The 20,001-nt window shown below is 48.4% G+C and overlaps 6 protein-coding genes across 6 annotated transcripts; 3 read left to right on the top strand and 3 right to left on the bottom strand.

Annotated features, from left to right (window-relative positions):
* Positions 1–45: 45 nt before the first annotated feature.
* Positions 46–3,393, top strand: N7537_000789 (ssDNA endodeoxyribonuclease RAD2; the record flags this gene model as incomplete). Its single annotated transcript, XM_056891847.1, has 1 exon — positions 46–3,393. One exon carries the CDS (start codon positions 46–48, stop codon positions 3,391–3,393), a length of 3,348 nt encoding a protein of 1,115 aa, XP_056756842.1.
* Positions 3,394–7,667: 4,274 nt separating this feature from the next.
* Positions 7,668–9,061, top strand: N7537_000788 (Eisosome component PIL1/LSP1 family protein; the record flags this gene model as incomplete). The annotated part of the gene is made up of 4 exons (XM_056891846.1): positions 7,668–7,785; positions 8,009–8,142; positions 8,210–8,393; positions 8,457–9,061. The coding sequence occupies 4 exons, from the start codon at positions 7,668–7,670 to the stop codon at positions 9,059–9,061; spliced, it is 1,041 nt and encodes a 346-aa protein (XP_056756841.1).
* A 1,616-nt stretch (positions 9,062–10,677) lies between these two features.
* On the bottom strand, positions 10,678–12,252 carry N7537_000787 (bZIP transcription factor; the record flags this gene model as incomplete). The annotated part of the gene is made up of 2 exons (XM_056891845.1): positions 11,800–12,252; positions 10,678–11,246 (listed from the first exon to the last, which is right to left on the bottom strand). The coding sequence occupies exons 1-2, from the start codon at positions 12,059–12,061 to the stop codon at positions 10,678–10,680; spliced, it is 831 nt and encodes a 276-aa protein (XP_056756840.1). The 5' UTR covers positions 12,062–12,252.
* Positions 12,253–13,056: 804 nt separating this feature from the next.
* N7537_000786 (uncharacterized protein) lies at positions 13,057–14,225 on the bottom strand (the record flags this gene model as incomplete). Its single annotated transcript, XM_056891844.1, has 3 exons — positions 13,057–13,948; positions 13,998–14,128; positions 14,205–14,225. 3 exons carry the CDS (start codon positions 14,223–14,225, stop codon positions 13,057–13,059), a joined length of 1,044 nt encoding a protein of 347 aa, XP_056756839.1.
* A 1,060-nt stretch (positions 14,226–15,285) lies between these two features.
* On the top strand, positions 15,286–16,850 carry N7537_000785 (MFS transporter; the record flags this gene model as incomplete). Its single annotated transcript, XM_056891843.1, has 2 exons — positions 15,286–15,821; positions 15,878–16,850. The coding sequence occupies 2 exons, from the start codon at positions 15,286–15,288 to the stop codon at positions 16,848–16,850; spliced, it is 1,509 nt and encodes a 502-aa protein (XP_056756838.1).
* An 866-nt stretch (positions 16,851–17,716) lies between these two features.
* Positions 17,717–19,798, bottom strand: N7537_000784 (putative C6 transcription factor; the record flags this gene model as incomplete). Its single annotated transcript, XM_056891842.1, has 1 exon — positions 17,717–19,798. One exon carries the CDS (start codon positions 19,796–19,798, stop codon positions 17,717–17,719), a length of 2,082 nt encoding a protein of 693 aa, XP_056756837.1.
* Positions 19,799–20,001: the final 203 nt, after the last annotated feature.

Genomic DNA, 20,001 nt, shown 5'->3' with positions numbered 1-20,001 from the left:
CCTTCCTAGTACAGACTCATGATCTGATACCCCCTTTGACTAGTCATGGGTGTCACCGGCCTCTGGACGGTCGTGCAGCCCTGCGCCCGCCCCATCAAACTCGAAACGCTCAACAAGAAACGACTAGCTGTCGACGCGTCGATCTGGATTTATCAATTCCTGAAAGCGGTGCGAGACAAAGAAGGCAATGCGCTCCGAAATTCTCACATCGTTGGATTCTTTCGCCGCATATGCAAGCTGCTGTATTTCGGGATCCGCCCCGTCTTCGTCTTCGATGGCGGAGCCCCGGTTATGAAAAGGCAGACCATTGCTGGCCGAAAGAAGAAACGCGAGGGTCACAGGGAAGATGCTGTGAGGACTGCGGGAAAGTTGCTTGCCGTACAAATGCAACGCAGTGCGGAAGAGGAGGACGCTCGTCGACGCAATAAAAGCCAGAGACAAGAGGAGGAAGAGGTGCCAGATGCTCCTGTCTACGCAGAAGAGGCTTTTATGACAGAGACAGAAAAGCAACAATCTCGCAAGTTCAAGAAGAAGGATGCGTACCACCTACCTAATCTAGATGTCTCGCTTCAGGATATGGGAGCACCAAACGATCCACGCATCATGTCCCAAGAGGAACTGGAGGAATATGCTAGACATTTCCACCAGGGACAAGATATCAACCTTTACGACTTTTCTAAAATCGACTTCGATAGCATGTTTTTCCTTAGTCTGCCCCCCACTGATCGCTATAATATCTTGAATGCAGCAAGGCTAAGAAGCCGACTTCGAATGGGTTATTCGAAAGAACAGCTAGATACCATGTTTCCCGACCGCATGGCATTCTCGAGGTTTCAAATCGACCGTGTCGCAGAACGTAATGACCTTACGCAACGATTAATGAATTTAAGCGGCATGAACGGAGACGAAGCATTCTACAAGTCTGGGCAGCGCATCGCAGGAGAACGTGGCAGGGAATACGTACTTGTCAAGGATCGTGAACACGAAGGTGGCTGGGTCCTAGGTGTTGTGGGTAACCGGGAAGGCCACGAAGAAAAGCCCATCGATCTAGATCGACCTGAGATACTGTCTGAAGAGGATGAGGTATCTGACGAAGATGAGTTCGAGGACGTTCCAATCGAAGGTCTGAACCGACTTCCGAAACTTCCTTTCCTTCAAGAGGGCGTATTCGACAGGTCGCTTCAGCTTGAAACCGACGAAGGTTTTGACATGAGAAGGGCTATACAAGAATCGCGCCATATTGCACAGCGACAGTCAGTGAATGATCGTGTACAAGAGGTTGAGGATGATTCGCTTTTTGTGGAAGCAGGAAATATTGGCGCACAGCAACAGAACAACGACACCGATGATTTCTTTGATGGTGATGACGATGACCTCGAACAAGCTATTGCCCTCTCGTTACAACCAGATATACTCGGCGACGAAGATATGCCTGATATGCCCATTTCTCGACCGGTCGAACCAGCTCCATCTTATGGGATAGTGCCAGATCTTGAATCCGAGAGCGATGATGGAATGGACTTTTCAGCCGCCATAGCAAGGACGAAGGTTGCGAAGAAGGCCTCATATGCACCAAATCCGTTCGGTGGTCCTCTCCCTTTCGAATCCATCAAACTCACCAAAGTCACGAAAGACAATGATAAAGCTGGCGAGATTGATGAAAATGCAGGGGGTTTCATGAAGGAGCCTACAAAGAAACCGAAACAGATGGACCCACTTCCTCCATGGTTTGTTGGTGAGCGCTCGGATGTGGGATTCATCGTTGATCCCATTGAAGATCCTGAAAAGGATGAGCAACTTGCGGCATCAGATCATTTGTTCCTCTCCAATCGTCGCTCGCCGGAAATTATCGATGTTGACGAAATTTCCGCCACCAACGAAGTCGTTGATCTAGAGGAGAAGGAGAAGGAAGAGGAAGAGGAAGGGGAGGAAGAACAGAAAGAGAACCCCAGACAAGTCTTTCAATTGGAGGACATTGAAAAGGTTTACAATGAACTTTCTACATATCCGGATGAGAAGCCTTTGAGCGAACCAGCTCTACCTCCGATTGATAGAAATATTGATGGGCCGTCCGCACGCACCGAGCCTTCTCTTTCGCCAGAATTTGAAGATGTTGTCCCTCAGCGACCCACCCAAGGCCCCGAGATCACCGTTGTATCCCATCAAAAGGCCCCACCCCAGCCCCAGCCCCAGCTCTTCGAAGAGGTCGACCGAGTGGAGGATTTCATGCAGGACCAAGCCGACTACAGTGACCCGGAGGATGAAGAGCTGTTCAAGCAGCTTGCAGCTGAGGGCGAGGAGCATGTGCGATTTGCCAATACTCTTAATTCTACTGCTCCCAATCAGGAAGCCTTCGACTACGAGCAAGAACTAAAACAACTACGGTCTCAGCAGAGAAATGAACGTCGTGATGCAGACGAGGTGACTACTATTATGATCAATGAGTGTCAACAGCTTTTGACGCTCTTCGGGTTACCTTATATCACGGCGCCTATGGAAGCTGAAGCGCAGTGCGCCAAATTGGTCTCGCTAGGCCTTGTGGACGGGATTGTCACGGACGACAGTGATATCTTCCTCTTCGGCGGAACACGGGTCTACAAAAACATGTTCAATCAAAGTAAATTCGTCGAATGCTACTTGACTTCGGATTTGGAAAAAGAGTATGCCCTCCATCGACAGAAGCTTATTAGCTTTGCCCATCTCCTGGGCAGCGATTACACAGAGGGCATTCCCGGGATTGGTCCTGTCACAGCTCTAGAGATCCTCACCGAGTTTTCCAGCCTCGAAGAGTTCCGTGATTGGTGGACTGAATTGCAAATGGGTACGAATGCTGCGGAAAATGCTCACCTTGCCTTCCGGAAGAAATTCCGAAAGAAGGCATCCAAGATCTTTTTGCCTCCTTCATTTCCTGATACCAAAGTTGATGAGGCATACCTGGAACCCACGGTTGACGACGACCCTTCCCAATTTCAATGGGGTATTCCTGATTTGAATGGGTTACGGGCCTTCCTCATGACCACAATCGGCTGGAGCCAAGAGCGGACGGATGAAGTCCTGGTACCAGTCATTCGCGATATGAATCGGCGAGAGCAGGAAGGTACACAGTCCAATATCACACAATTCATGCAAGGCCCACAAGGCGCGGGTGCATTTGCGCCTCGTGTTCGTGCAGGTGGACCTAGTCGCATGGAAAAGGCATTTAGTCGACTGCGCCAGGAAGCTCAGTCAGGCGGAACCTCGCTAGATGGCGAGCAAGCTATCGGGGACGGAGAGGGAGTAGAAGAAGCCTCTGTTTCGCAAAGTAAAGGCAAAAGAGGTGGCTCAACCACCAAGCCCAAGGCTGGCACGAATAAGAAGCGAAAGACCCGTCGTGCCAACTCTCCTGAACCATGATATGGGTTCTCGCATGGGCAGCATACTATGTACATAATAGACACATGTGCAGATATTCATTCCTAGTATTTACTAAGCCTTTCTATACACAAACATCAGATTTAGTATCGTACGTGAAGACATCATGTAGGTATGTGAGGGAGAAGGATAACCATCACTCCTTCTGATACAGCCCTCTTACAATTATAAACATAAGATAAAGGAGCATTCAATGCTTTCTAATGTTGTCGCTCCACAGAAGATTGCTCAAACACATGAATAATGAAAATTAAGAGAACAAATACTGTCTGAAATAGGAAATTTGATACCTTATTCCCCTGATTTCCACCTGGATATCATATTTAATAACTAGTTATCCCACATGCATCCACTCTCTCTTTTATTTTCCACACCAATGACCCCCCATTCTCATCACCCATCTCCTATCTTTTTATCAAACCATCTTCAATGGCAGCTCCAGGTTAGACACTTGTGGACATCCATGGATGGGTTACAACTGCAACAACCTGTGTGTCCCTGTTGACAGATAACAGACACGATCACCAGCTAGTTCTACCCAGCACTCTGGCATTGGCAACGGCAACGGCATTGATAACCCATATTGGCATGCCCTTGCTAGTTGTTATTTTATATAGGGCCAGTGGGCAACCTCAGAAGCCTAAAACTTCTATGGTCCTAGGGACCTAACCACTATATTCCTATAGCCATTGTTATGGAGGGAGGAATCTGCTCACCTAGACCGTTCTCGAGTTGTGCTTGCTTCAAAAGCTTCCCCCCCCCCCTTTCAATCTACTCTCTGTCTTCTTCTCTCGTCGCCGATTTACTGTGCACCGATACTTTTCTTTTCCCACTATGTCTCTTTCGCTGTTACAACTCTGGGCTCGCAACATGGACCAGGACCCTGCGAGTACGCCACGCGAGAGGGTTGCGATAAGATGTTCCCATCAGTTTATGATGCCAAACAACATACAGAAGAGCATAATGGCAAGCCTAGATGAGTATGCCAATACCCTCGGTGCCAATCCCACATGCAAGGTAGACGGCAGGCGCAAATTGGCGCCATGCCAAGAATTTTGAACTCCTACGGAATCGAGATTAGCGTTGGTGTCGTGGGGTAGGACTTTCCTATTCCGAGTGGCTGCGTCGTTACAAGTTTCAATGGAACTAGTGAGTTCACACAGTCCACGCATGATCAGCGTTCCCCCAACTCTCCTCTCTCTTTGCGTACTTGCAGGGCCAACGGGTCCTCATATGCACGCCCGAGGAATGGTTTTTTGTGTTTACGGGGTTCAAATAGGCAAGAATGTGCATCATGGATAATGCTGAGTTAGGCCGATTTTATGTTAATTGGTACTTAGTACTATGTAAGAATTGACTGGGATTTTCAACATCTGGTGTACATATGTCTCGCTTCCACTCATATACCAACTGGCCTTCACTGCTTTCAAACTCCTCTGCGGGCCAGCGAGCCTAGTCTCATATTATAGGGATGCAAGTATCCGGTGTTAAGCAAACGAAGAGGTCCAGCTTCTGTCCCATAGAGTGTTTGCGACACGTGAAGGAACTGCACATGTGGTCTGTCCAGAACCTTCCGTGACCAATATAAAAAGGCTTTGCTCGCTCCTTCTTCTCTACTCCTTCTTCTTCTCCTTCTATAACCACACTTTAACACAACTTCTACATCTCTCTATATATGTACCACGGCTTTTTTATTCACTTGAGGAGGTTCAAGGTTAGAATATAATAATCTAATACGACTAGCTTAAACACAAGCTAATTGACATTCTCCATCTTAGACGCACCACCTTGAGCTCAAAATGCCTACGCTAAGCCCCTTGAAATAAACTGGCTGGCAATATGGCCAAAGAGCATGGGTCAAATCCAGGAACGTGAAACCCCTTCACAATGGAGAGTCCCAACATCTGGACTCACTTCCTTCGACTTTGGAAGACACCTGTTCCAGCGAGCATCTCACGACGAGAAAGATCTTGTGTAGAAGCTTGTGAGTACAAGGGAAGAGTACATCGAGATTATACAAGAAGAAAACGCCGACAATACAACACGAGAACAGTCCACAAGCGGACAAGCCAGTGAAGAGAATGGCAATGCATCGGAAATTTTAGAGTCAGAAGCGTCTCCAATGTACAGTGGTTTGTCAATGAAGTCCATTCCCTCCTCCTTGACAAAGTTTCTGACAAGATCGCGGTTCTTCCAAAGGCCCGATTTGTCGGTAGATTCTGTTTGCGGTGCGGCATTCATCCACTCACTCATTATAATCCTGGTCATAAAATTCTAAAGTACACCTTTTCTCTTCTGCCAAGGGATAGGGTCATTTGACTCCATCGTGCACTTCCTTAGCATGCCGATATATATTTGTTTAAAGACAAATGTCTTGGCAACCAACTCGAAAGGGATTTTTTTTTTTTTTTTTTTTGGAAATAATGCCTGAATGGGACATGGTAGCACAACAAACTTGGCCAACTATCCAGGGAAAGCTGTTTGTGATTTACCCCAGGAGTGGAGAGATCAAGGTGAAGAAGGAAAGAGAATTCCAAGTCCCATTGCTTAGATTGCTAACAAGCTTAGACCATCTTACGACCATGGACGATACTCGGTAAGACACGATCCCCCTTCCTATCTAAGATATCATTGTGTGGGTCACACACTAAGCAGATAGCCGGAGCCAGAATCGAACGGGAAGTGACGGCACCTGGACTGCGGGCTAATATCAGCCTACCTATTCCGCATTATTAGGCGGTGTGACTTTCTAAAGGGACGATATCTCGGCTGATCGCGATGCCCAACCAGCGAGAGCGTCGCAAATGATGCTGCTCATGTAATTTTGCTGGTCCCGGACACGTGCTTATTGTTGGCCAGTGGCCAGAAAACACGATCTCGGAGGAACAGTTGGTATGAAGAAGCAACGGCGTACAATGCCGGTTGAGTGAACTTCTGGGCCGACCAGTGACATCTCGCGTTCGTTGATCATAGTGCTGATCTTGCGTTCGTCGGCGAGGTAAAGACACGGATCCGGGAAAACTTCCGAATGCTCGATAATAGGTTGCTGTTTGAGGCCGGATGAGGCCAAATTTCGTCACATCCTAGATATTATATGCACATTATACTCACGATTCATCCTTGTACTAATAGTTGTGCTATAAGTACAAGTGGCCCGGTATATGCGGGACCAGAACGTCACACCCCTTTTTGTTCACATATAAAGAACCCATCTTCCTCAGAAAGGTTGACATCCAAGGAATGGGGCTGCAAGGCCGTTTAAATGAACGCCTTTGTTGAGCAGTAACTTCATGCCTTCAGGCTCAACACTACCGACCCGTAGACAATGTCTCGATGTCTTCGGCATTGCCAAGCGTAACTGACCTATGACTTGTTCTTAATTTCTATTCATACTATGTCCGTGCTTGTCACTGTAACTCCAGTTTCCTGGTCTTCGGTGTTTACTCTTTCTACTGTACAAATGTATGTTGCTCGAATGGGTGGAATTGAAAACCGAGACCACATGGGCTTCCCCACGAAGAGTTCCACGATCTCGGCGATCAGCGATCAGTGGAACTGGGGCACCAATGGTAGTTCTATGAGTTCTATACAGTATGTACCTAGATGCACCTATTGTACTTGCAAATTTTAATCAGAAAGGGGAAATCCAGGCACTCTTTACTGTAGTATATAGTATATAATAGTATAAACTAACAAATCTTAAATCTCAAATGCAACCCTTTAGACTCCATGACATCAGGAAATCGATGACGTCGATGATCGTGAAGACAAAAAATGCAACTCAACAAGATCGACCGACTATTGGCTTAAATTGGCTTAACTTGGCCTAACTTGGCTTAAATCGGCTGTAATCGACTTAAAGGGGGGAGCTAGCAGAGGCTGATTTCCTGCATTTAATCCTCTCTTAGTGGCTTAGCGTCCAATCCCTCGATTTCCTTCAGAAAAATAGTCGACGTCACTTCCCGAGAGCTTCCAGGAGAATCTTCACTTTTGATCAGCTGAGTTGTCAGAATATATTCCTCCCCTGTCCGTTTGCAGTCGAATCTTTTTTTTCCCTCGTCACATCCAGGTCAAGTACGTACTCCAAAGAGAAAAAAAGAAAAAAGAACCCCCCCTCTTTAAGCTCACGTCACTACTGCGCAAGGCATTGGAAAGTCTTTTTTTTATTCTTTCTAATTTCTTTTTTTTTCTACAGGAACAAGAATCTCTACATCTCTACAATCATCTTCCTATCGCCAATTTCCCCTGTCCAAACCATGCATCGCACCTATTCCATGCGCCAGTCGCGCGCCCCGACCGCCTCGCAGGTCGAGAGCCCACCACCACCACTGTCCACAACCAAAACCGGGAGATGGCTAGGGAAAGGCGGAATCGGTGAGTGCGATTGGGATATTTCATATTTCTGCGATCGGCTGCGACGACTAGAAATCTCCTGAGGATTCGTCACGCTGGAGGATGCCTAATTGGGCCGCCATCGACTCGTCCCCGTCGTACCTCCGAGAGATACAACGGTCGAATTGGAGACCACTAGTCGTCGGAGAGATCGCTAATGGGAAATAAAATGAAAATATTGGACTCACTAACATCCTGCGACTAGGCCATGCTTTCCGCAAGAACGCCGCCGGTGCCTTCGGACCCGATCTCGCGAAGAAGCTGTCGCAGCTCGTCAAGATGGAAAAGAACGCCATGCGCAGCATGGAACTCGTTGCCCGGGAGCGCATGGAAGTCGCTGTATGTGGATGGCCCTGAATCTGTGATGATCGTGGGAATAAATTGGAAACTGACTCGGTCGCCATAGCAACAACTCTCCATCTGGGGTGAAGCATGCGATGAGGATGTGTCGGATGTGACGGACAAGCTCGGCGTGCTGATCTACGAGATCGGTGAGCTGGAGGATATGTTCGTTGACCGCTACGACCAGTACCGTGTCACTATTAAGAGCATCCGCAACATCGAGGCTTCCGTACAGCCCAGCCGAGACCGTAAGTTTCTCTCTTCAGTGTCTGCCCAAATTTCCAGCATTAACTAACCGAATTCATCTGCAGGCAAGCAAAAGATCACCGATGAGATCGCCAAGCTGAAGTACAAGGACCCCAACTCGCCCCGCATCGTCGTGCTAGAGCAAGAGCTTGTCCGCGCCGAAGCCGAGTCCCTAGTCGCCGAGGCCCAGCTATCCAACATCACCCGCGAGAAGGTCAAGGCTGCCTTCCAGTACCAGTTCGATGCGCTCCGCGAGCACTGCGAGAAGGTCGCCATCGTCGCTGGCTACGGAAAGCACCTCCTCGACTTGATCGACGACACCCCCGTCACTCCCGGCGAGACCCGCCACGCCTACGACGGCTACGATGCCTCCAAGGCTATCATCCAGGACTGCGAGGATGCCCTTACCAACTGGGTTTCTTCCAAGGCAGTCGTCAAGTCTAGTCTCTCTCAGCGCTCCCGCACCCTCTCCCAGCGCCACCGCTCTAACCTCAGCAAGAACCGCGAGGGCGTGGATCTGTCTGGACAGGACCAGCCCTTGGCTGGGGACCGCGACTCTTGGCTGCCTGCTGACCAGCACCCCAGCTACGAGGACGGTGATGACGGTGTCAGCACTATTGAGGGCGAGTTGCGAGGACGTGAAGAGGAGCGTGAGCCTATTACCGTATAAGGGTTGGAAAAAAAAAAAAAAAAAAAGCTTTCCACCTTTTCTCACGAATCTGACGGCTGAAATTCTCGACAAATGACATATGATCTATCATTTGTCCGTTCGTTTTTCATCACGTTCCTTTTTTGATCAAAAATCCCTTCCGAACCTTCCATATACTATGTTTCGTTTTATTCCTGAATTCCGTGCTATTCTCGAAGAAGACGTACATCAATCACGCCATGCAACTTCGGATGTTCGACGCCCTTTTTTTCCTCACATGGACGCCTCTCAATGTCGTGATCCAACGGCTCTAAATCGTGCTTTGGGGATGTCCACTTTCTCCATGCTTAGATCGAGGGACGTGGGTCTAATTTCCCTTTTCCTTTTTCCACGGAGTTGGAGATGTACTTGAGATCAAGTGGGAATTGCCTCGGTTCTTTTGTTTTGTGGTTTTTTTTCCCCTTATTTCCATTCCCTGTTTTTACTTAATTGATGTAATACCATCTTATGTTGACTTGTTTTTGTTGTTTTTTTTTTTGGTTTTTCAATTAGGATAGTCCAGGGTAATGAAGGTGTTCTAATGGATCGTTTGCAGGAATTTATATTACCCAATGTAGTATACTGCATATAGAGATATATATTCAGATATTCAGATATTCAGGCTGATTTCAAAGGTACTGTGTGGTTGCAGAGTTCGCCTGAACAGTGGGGATTAGAACCTTACCCCGGAAAAGTGAGATACATTCTCCAATGGCAGTCCATCCCAATGAGGAAATCGCTCTGATATAGCACGCCAGATAAAGCACGTCACTCACCGCTGCTTTTACGTCTTTGCTATTACGTATATGGAAAAGAGTCCTATACAACATAGAATAGTAGGAATAGGATAATAGCGTGAGGTAAATTCGTATAGCAATAACCTCCATAGTTATATTGCACGCATTCCAGTCCATAGACAGCTAGCAAGGACGGAAACCAAAACAGAAAAAAAGCAAATCCCAGAGAAAAGAGAAATAGATATCAAATGTAAAACAAAATAACATAAAGCAAAAACAAAATTCGACTTCCCCGAATCTGGACCACAACACCGCCAACTCATCTCCTTTCCCGCAACCCCGGGGAAAGGAAGAAAACATGAAACAAGCCTTCGCAGCGCACGATCTGATGGAAAGAGGATAGGAAGGGTTGAGAGGATGTAGAGGTAGAGAGCCTGGGCAGGAGATATAAAGATAGAAGCCCGATGGTAGAGAGTAGAAAAGGGGGACCAGGGATTGAAAACATCAAACGAAAGTGCCAGATCTGAAGTGCAGAAGAAAAGACCATCCCTAGAAGTCGAAAAAGCCACGGTCGGGAGAGCCGGGCAGACGAGAAGAAGAGAAGGGTCGTAACATCGTCATTTGTCTGCGCTCGTCTGTTCCCATCTTCCATTTCTGATAGAGAAGGAGGAAAGAAGAAACGAGTGCAGACACCATAGCAAAGCGAGGAGATCGGAGGGAAAAGGGCAGAAAATGCTGATTCGGTACGGACGCCTTATAGAGTAGAAGACCGCAGGAGACGTAGGCTGGGGAGATGATACAAACAACAAAACAACAACGCAAACAAGCGACAAAAAAGCACACATTCTTCCATTTAGCTCCTTACTCCTCGGTGCCGACACCCTTCTTTTTGGGCTGGATATGTTTTTGTCTGGTATTGGCCCCAGGACCTTTTAGCTCGAGAGCAGAGCTATCCTTAGCCGGGGCCGGCAAACGAGAACCAGCATCGTGTTTCTCAGTGAGAAGGTTCTTCAACCAACGATTCTCCATTTCGAGCTGTGCAACGCGAGCCTCGAGGGCAGCGTTCTTCTCGGTAGTTTCCCGAACAGTACGTTCGAGGACCTGCTCACGCTGCTTCTTCTTCTGACGAAAGCGGGCGCTGGCAGCGGTATTTCGACGACGACGATCTTCCTCTGCGGCACCGCGTACGCCCTCCTCTTGATCGAGGGCGGCGGCGATGCGATCGCCGGAGATGGTGGTGCTGTACTTGGTGTTTCCCATTTGGCCGTTGGGCGGAGAGATGGATGAGGAAACATCGGATGGAGTGAGGGCTCCCTGTGCGTGACCGAGCTCGTCGGGCGCATATGGGACTGGCGGGTAGATTGAGTGTGCTGAGTAGGGCATCATGTGCTCTGGAAGATTGTAGTTGACGGACTTCTCGCCGGGGGGACCTATGGATGGAGTAAGCGATCAAAGTCGATATAACCCCGAGGGAATAAGCCCCATGGATCGGGAAGTGCAAATCATATTCCGGAAGGATATAAGCTCAAGAAGGGTTTCAAGGGGATGTGCAGTTAAGCGTCAGCAGGCAACAACTGGCGTTTGCCATTTCGTTGCGGGATTGCGTGCTCGTGGCATTAAGGAGCACCGACGGTGATCTCCTTCCGCCATTGGAGATGAAGGATGCATGCCGACTGCTCACATCCTGGGCTCTGCAGTCTCGAGCCCTTTTTTAAACAAATGAAATTTGAACATGTGTAGGGGAAGAGGGAAGAGGGAAGAGGGAAGAGGTTCAGCAACCTAGCTATCCAGGTGCCTTTTTTTTCTTTCTTTTTTTTTAAAAAAAAAAACCAAGGGAGAAAATCAGGCCCAAAAAAATACACACATCGAACTTCAATTTTCAGAGGGAATTCAAAGCCCCGGAACTAAAGCTCAGACGCAGAGGCGCGATGGCGTAACAAATGCAACATTGGGCACAAGAGATCTCAAAAGCTTGACACGTACCGTGATAGGGATAGCCTCGGAGATCGAGGGAGCTGCGGTCGTCTTCTATACTCTCATAGGAACTGACAGACAGACCGCCCATGCCTTCAGTCTGATCATAATCCATGCTCACGTTGCCAAACGGGACCAGCCCGGTATCAGCGTCAAATGAGTACTGTCGAGTCTTGGCTGCTGGGTCGTGACGCGACATCAAAAAATTGAAGTTCTCAAGTTTGTCAAAGACTGGACCTGGACCTGGTAAAGGTGGTTGTTCCCCCGGCATGGTTGAAGAAGGAAAGAAATAGAAAAAAGAAGTTCAGCCCCCTTGACCTTTAGGGTTATGTGAGTTGAGAGAGAAGAGGGGCTTATGATGTTGGAAACCCCAGATCAGGACGGGATTTTCTATGAAGCAAATCGGAATCACCAGTTAAAAAATTGCCTAATATAAAAATCAAGGCGAAAAAAGGTAAAAGAGTTTTTTTAAAAAAAAACAAATAAATAAGAGTGAGACAAAGTACTCTGTAGATGGGTAGAAAATACCGGGAAGTTGAGTTCTCGGCCACGATCTAGTCAAAGAAAAAAGGTCACTTCATCGTCGCATGCCGCGGGAGTTCCACCTGAACGAATTAAAAGGGAAATAAATGGAGTTGTTTTAATAAAAAAGGGGGGGGGCGAAGAGGAAGACGAGGAAGAAAAAGATGCTAGTCGATGATCTGATAGAATGGAGAAATGTCGTGATCGCGACTTCTGGTTCGTCCGTTGGGGGCATTCACCGCTTTGGATTATATATAGAGAGATTGAAATGTATGGGGTATATCCCGTCCATACGGGATAAGAAGGATAACCAATTTATAAAGTATATATAAGAGCTTCTCCAGATTCAAGATATCAAGCTCTTTGTCAAGAAAAAAAAGGGGGACTTTGATAATCCCCACTTACCTCGGGACCAGTACCTGATTCAAGTACAAGGTACACGAAGTACGACAAGGTACAAGTACGTAGTACCAATGTTATAAAATGTTATGAAATGTTATAAAATGTGTAAAAATTGTACGAACCGTAAGATCTGTACTAAAGTGCACGTAAGTGTATTCTATATCCTCCATGATTTGTTTAATGCCATTTCAGTGCATCACGGATGACGCGGACTAAGTTGCAGTGATACACCCCGAAGCTTGGCACCGGAAGCAAAATCCCCCCCTTCCCGCGCAGCCTAGAAACATTTGATCGTTTTTATGACAAACGTTTTTATGCTAATATTCATACTCCATACATCATTCAAGGCTTACTTTTCCTTTGCCTTTGAGCGATGATCTGGGAGGCGTCTTCAACCGTTAGACCTCGTACTCGATGCTCCACTCTTTCCTCCCCTAATATGGTATCTTCCGCAATGATCCGATAGATCTCAGCAAACCCTCCATAAACATCGGTGCCGACCCCATTCCACCCACCCTCCGCATCAAATGCCTCCCCAATCCCACGCATTTCCTCCTCCCACCGGTATGCCTTGGGACTCATACTAATCACCCCATTCGTCGCAAGCGCCGCAGAACGTGGAGAATACTCCTCCAACAACGCCAGCAATTCCGGCAACATCTCTTCCTTCTGCGCAGTGGAGAACGACAAAATAGACAGCGCGATAAGACCTTTGTTCAGCCCCGCGAAGGATAGTTTGAGCGTGGATGCGGCGCCAATCCGAGGTGAGACAAGCCTTATATTCAGGACGCTGGTTAGTGTCGCAAACCCAGGAGCCAGATCCACCAACCCGGACAGCACGACAGTAGGTTTCTTCCAGCTCCCGTCTTGCGTGCTTTGCGTTGGTGGCAGCCCAATGATTCCGCCATCGACGAAGTGGCACCCTCGGCCCTCTTCCGTGGTTGCGGTTGGTTCGCTGAATAGTGCCGCCATCTCCGACGCCAGTCGGGCGGGTACTGCGTTGAGCTCCAGGAAGTATAGCTTGGACCTCTTCGGCTTGCTTTCTACATCCTCTATTGCCTCTCGGAGACTGTCGGTCGGTGGCTGGGCGGATGCGTCTGCGATTCGTCGTGCGGTCGCTAGCGCGTTCCGCGGAGGTACGATCGAAAGTACGTAGTCGGCTTGGATTACTAGCGCTTGGTCTGTGGGGAGTATTTCGATGCCTGCGGAATGAATTCGGGCCAGTGTGTGTTCACTGGCGATCGTCAGTTTCTCGGGTTGCCTTTCCGTCGCTGGAGTCGTACCTTCTTCCTTCTGCGACCGTGACAACTCGGTAGTCGTGTGCTTTTAGGAGTCGGGCCATACCTAGGCCCATGTCTCCGATCGACACGATTCCAATTGTAACGGGTCTCATGATGAGTGAGGTGATTGTCTCCTGAGGTCTGTAGGATGGGTAGTAATATTTTTTTCAGTAAAGCAGCAAAACACCGAGTACTTGTATCAACACATACTGCGGGGTGCATGTGCTCCATTTGTCAGCGAGATATGACCTCGGGAATTCCAACCTGGTTGGTTGTGAATCTGTATAATATTGTTATCGACGGGTTATCGCGATTCCCAAATGTGGTATAACTAGAGACTAGAGGATTTAAGCTTATCTCCACCTCTTTGCCTGTCCTTCTAGAAAGCGGCTTCTAGATGATACGTCTATTATTAACCAGAGATGATAGTTCTTTGCTTATTTCTTACATGAAGATCAGACAATGGCTTGAGATACCCGTGATCACATAATATATACAATCCACTTCCGTACATGTTCTAAGATGGCTAGGTCCTTGCGAATACTTGGTACACCCAGGTACACCTAGGTACATGTACCTGTCAACCCACAAGTATGCAAGGTTCCAGGGGAGTTTGGGATCACGTCATTATATAGTGCGCGACTTTATTGGAATCGGGTGATCATCACTACATACTCCGTACTACACCTGGACATGTGCCTACATACCCCTTTTGCCCACTTTCGTGATCTCGATATTTCCCTATATGGATGCATAAGCCTAACCAGATGGTAAGATGGTCTAAACCACCTCAATCAATGAATCAAGTACTGCGAATCCTTCTTTCTCTGCCTAGTGACCTCCAAGGTCTCGAAATCGAAGCTTTGAAGGTGGTGATAACAAATGATCGAATTCCCAAAATTAGGTATGCTAGTAAAATAAAATCATAGGTGATACATTCTCCTAGGACTGTGACCCGTGATCTATGCAATTTAGAGCTAAATAGATATTCTACGCCCTAAGGGGTAGTCGACCCTAGGCCTCAGGCAAATAGAACGGGCCGGGCCCGAAGAATGACACCCTCCCATTGGACAGCGTGGCGGGCGATCACCAGCGGGCCCGAAGAATTACTTTATCCTATTGGACGGTGCGTCGGTGATCCGGCCCCGAAGTGAAATACGGTCCGCTGATTGGTTAGATCATAGGCATAGTAAACTGTTCAAGGAGTATATAACTACTGAGGTCAATTTCTGGTAGTATAACGTTAAGAAACTGAGCTCTTTATCTCAATATATCTGATACAAATTCCAAGATGAGCAACAAGAGCACAAGCGACTCTGACGAGGGCTCCCACGAGACGAAAGACCTCGAAGCAGCCAAACCCACAACCGTAACCGGGCCCTCTCTCGATGCCGATTCCATCAAAGACCCAGATCTCGTCACATGGAGCGGACCAAACGACCCAGAGAACCCCAAGAACTGGCCTAAGAGTACAAAATGGAAGAATACCTGGGCTATCTCCTTTTTCGTCTTCATCTCACCAGTCTCATCATCCATGATTGCCCCCGCCATGCAAGATCTCGGCAAGGCCCTTGGGATGCACTCCAATATTGAAATATACCTATCCATGGCGATCTTCCTCCTCGCCTACTCCATTGGCCCCACCTTCTTCGGTCCAGCTTCCGAGCTCTACGGCCGTGTACGTCTGCTCCAGGTTAGCAATGTGTGGTATCTAGCCTGGAATCTGGGATGCGGTTTCTCCCAGACAAAGTCCCAACTCTTTGCTTTTCGTTTTCTTGCGGGTATTGGTGGCAGTGCGCCGCTCGCAATTGGAGGAGGTGCCATTGGGTTAGCAGAATAATAAAATCCCCGAGAAATCCTACGTGTACTGACCAGTCCTGCAGCGATATGTGGAGCGCCGAAGACCGTGGCAAGGCCATGGGTGTCTATACTCTCGGACCGCTTCTCGGACCCGTAATTGGCCCCATTGCAGGCGGCTTTATCGCCCAGTACTCGACTTGGCGTTGGGTCTTCTGGGCAACCTCTGCCGCTGCCGTTGCGGTCCAGGTTGCCGGGTTCATCTGGCTGCGTGAATGTCATCCAGCTACGCTTCTACGCAAACGATGCGACGTCCTCATCCAGAAGACGGGAAACACCAAGCTGCATACCGGCGAGAAGGTAGAGACACTTGCCTGCAGGCTTCTGCATGCCTTCGAGCGACCTGTGCTTTTATTCACAACACAGCCCATCGTCTTCTGCATGGCTATCTACATGGCCTATCTCTTCGGCGTAACGTACCTCATGTTAGCGACATTCCCGGACATCTTCACAGAGGTCTACCACGAGAGTTCTAGCATCGGTGGACTGAACTATGTTTCCATTGCCATTGGATCATTTGCCGGTCTCTTCATCAATCTCAAGCTGGTTGACCAGATCTACAAAACCCTCAAGGCTCGAAACAACGGTGTCGGTAAACCAGAGTACCGCATGCCGTCATTAGCTGTGGGTTCCTTCATTAGCACCATTGGTCTATTCTGGTACGGCTGGAGTATCGGAAATACGCACTGGATCATGCCCAACATCGGGGCGTTGCTCTTCACCGCAGGCACGATCTCCTGTTTGCAGGGTATGCAGACGTATATCGTCGACAGCTACGAGACCTACGCGGCTAGTGCTATGGCGGCCTGCGCAATTCTGCGCAGTTTGTGTGGGTTTGGGTTCCCGCTCTTCGCGCCGTATATGTACTCGTCTCTCGGCTATGGTTGGGGTACGAGTGTTCTGGCTTTCATCACCATAGCTATTGGTTGGTCGGCACCTTTTGCGTTCTATTTCTTTGGGCCTAGGCTTCGTGCTATTTCTCGATATGCCGCAGGTTAAGTTGGGAGTGGATTGTGGGGTGTGAGGGGTGCGGATGTAGCGGATTGTCTAGATTTGTGGGGATTTGGCAGACTAGGAATTTGGCTATTTATGGCCTATAATGTGGGAATCAAAGGTTATGTGTACATAGGGGAGTCGTCGTGTACATTTTAAGCTGTTTTTGCTGAAGAAGGTAGAGAATATCTAAAAGAAAAAAAGAGCACCAAAAAGGACATCTCAAGACCGCGTAAGCAGCCGACTATTGTTTTACATAACTAATTATAAGCTCTATCTTACTCATTCTGACACTATCCGGGAATTTACTGTTTGAAGGCCACTCCTAACTTGTTTGGGTACAGATGCTGGATAGACGGGTGGGATTATCCTGATTTGATATCTGCACCACCTTCATTGGTCATGGAGCCAAAACTTTATTGCTGCTGTCCCATCGGTTACTGTTTCAAAGCGGAGGTGCATCATGATTCTTTGCTGACGGAAATTGAGTCAGAGTACTGCATTTTGGTAGTCGGATTCTGATGGTAAGATACGCAATACGCATCCAACGTAAGCAGTATGTAGTCCACACAAGTCAGAAGTCTACATATTCAAAATGGACGGGCTACATGATCTATAATCTAGGAAATTTTTGAGCGGCACTTCTAACAAACCTTTCGACACTAACCCATGCACAACCCATGCGCAACCCGTGCGCGCCCCATGCTGTCCGTCCCTTAGAAACACATCTCGGCTTTCCCTCCACTATTGGTCTGGATCCATCGTGGCGATAGCCATAAGCTACATCTAAAATATAAACCCTTCCCTCATCTCCCCTCATCGTGAATCAAAGCCCGATGGTGGAGGTCACCCACTCAACCTCGGCTAGTCCATCAACACAGCTGATCCCAGAAAACCCAATTCGAAGGGTCAAACCCTCCATTTAGATCCAGGCCTGTCCCATCAATGTTGCCAAAAACTTCATCAAAATCGCATCCGTCCGCGAGTTTGGTAATTTCCCCTCTTTCATCCATGCTCTCCTGCTGTCTGTGTCTGCTCACTTTCGGCTCGTGTTGGGTACACAGTGCGGTTATGAAAGTAGGCTCTGGGGCGGATTGACTTGGGGGATTCGCAAGCCAGGCCTTGAGGGTTAGCTTACCGATTGTGACGTGTATGGTTCTTCTGCCCTTGACAAGTTCTTCGTGATTAAAATACACATCTGCAACCTTGCCCCAAGAAGTATCAAGCTCAGAGGCTGAGTAGAATCCGACGTCTGCGATGCTACGTAGAACGCAGAGAAGGGCATCCCACAGGAAGAAAGCTTGTATATGCCATCGATACTTCCGCATGCTTGGGTTGCCGTAGATGGCGCTGGTTGTATCGAGGATCCTTGCTGCGAGCGTACAAATATCCCTCCTTTGCGCGTCTGTGATGGTTTGTGTCATCAGCAGCGGCATTCTAGCCCGCAGTCGAACAGCATTGGTCGCAGATCGGGCGATTCCCATGGTGAAAAAGTGTAAGGGGTTCAGGATATCGCAGTACCGAAGAAATTTAGTCTCGATAAGATCTTCAACCTCATCAATAAGTCTCTCAATGTCCTCTGCATCTTTGAATTGAACCGTGTTACCAATCCCTTTCAATTTGACGCCGGTTCGGGTGTAGAAATTCGACAATTCCATCCGAGACAAGCAAAAAATCATTTCTGTGGCGCTTCTTTGTTCGAGGGGCGGCTCTGTCATACCAGGGAAAATCTGATTATCGTTGATATTCAATGGTTGCTTAGTATCCCAGCTATTGGACGATAAAACAATACCACTGCCGGAAACCTGACTCGCATAGCTGTCCAGCGGAAGCAGTTGCCAAAAAAGTCGCCGTCGCATCTGAACCTCAAAGGGTGGTAATCCGAGGTTTTCACCATCACGGTGGAGCCCCATGCGTTGTGCGAGGCGAATGGCAATGCCCGTCAAAATCCATAACGTGTCAGAATCTATTTGAGCGCGCATAGCAATGAGGAATAGTGTGTAAGCCTGTAATACCGGTATTGATGTTGTTTTCAGCCACGACGCATTGATAAGCGCTTGATGCACAGCGGTCCGATATTTCGACATCAAATAGTTCCTCGGCTGGTTGAACTCTTGCACACAGTCAGCATCCGACATGGTGTACACGGCGAAATAGTATATCACAAAAAGAAGGCACTCGTCGCTCTTCGAGGCCACAAAGGGTTGCTTTGAAACGGTATCGACCATTTTCGCGACAGTCGGGATATGAAGAACCTTGCACAGAGGCTCCACATTTTGCACGTACGCATTCCAGAGCTTGGTCGCATCCTCATAACCAGGATGTTGCTCGGTGATACTCTGTGTGTGTCCGAGTATGGCCTCAGAGATGGTCTGTGCCGCGAGGAGGCCTAGTAAGCCCGTCGGGGTGCTCTCATTAGCTCCGGTATCCCCGCGATAGCTGTCATCCTGGTCGGAATCGGATACTTCACACAGGTCGCCCTCTTCAACATCAAGGAGGACACTGTCATGATAGCGAGACTTGTCGTCGGCGGACAGAAGTCTGCCCGAGCTGGCAGGTTGCGAGTCCGGCTTTGGGCTTGGGTTCCGCGTGCTGGCTGCTGATGCCTCTGTCTTTCGGCTATATGGGGTCGATGCAGAGGCTGTATGAAGAAGATTGTTGTCTCGCAATATGCGCTCGTACCGCACTAATCGCTCGTGCACATCATCGAACGGGCTTCGCTGTCTCTTTCTCGACGGGGGATCCTTGTAGACGCAGTGGAGCTTTGCTTTTCTGCAGCTCGAACATGCTGGGGCCGTCTTATCGCATTTGGTTTTCTTGCGCACGCAAGCTTGGCAGTTAAAGCGCATTGCAGCCATGTCGGGATCAGAGCCATTTTGGACAGCGACGGATGGTGTCTGAACCGGCGCGGGAGCGATTGGAACTAGGTGCGGGACGACAATATTGACATCCATGACTTGGTAGTACCGACAACCTCGGCGCTTCGCAGCTCTCCAGATGCTGGGTAAAATATGTATAATACACAACGAGTCTAAGCCTTGTGAGCCATGTCAGGAAAATCGATTCCACCACTCCGAAGGATAAAGAAAATTGGCCGTTGCGCCAGATGCAGTGACGTGATGATAGTGGTAGTTAGTGCTTCGACATCCCCCCCACC

The sequence above is a fragment of the Penicillium hordei genome (assembly GCF_028827395.1).
Source record: "Penicillium hordei strain IBT 12815 chromosome Unknown utg000001l_segment0_segment0, whole genome shotgun sequence".
In the NCBI taxonomy this organism is placed as follows: domain Eukaryota; kingdom Fungi; phylum Ascomycota; class Eurotiomycetes; order Eurotiales; family Aspergillaceae; genus Penicillium; species Penicillium hordei.
The sequence above is the reverse complement of the archived record's forward strand: the minus strand, read 5'-3'. Positions and strand labels throughout refer to the sequence as shown.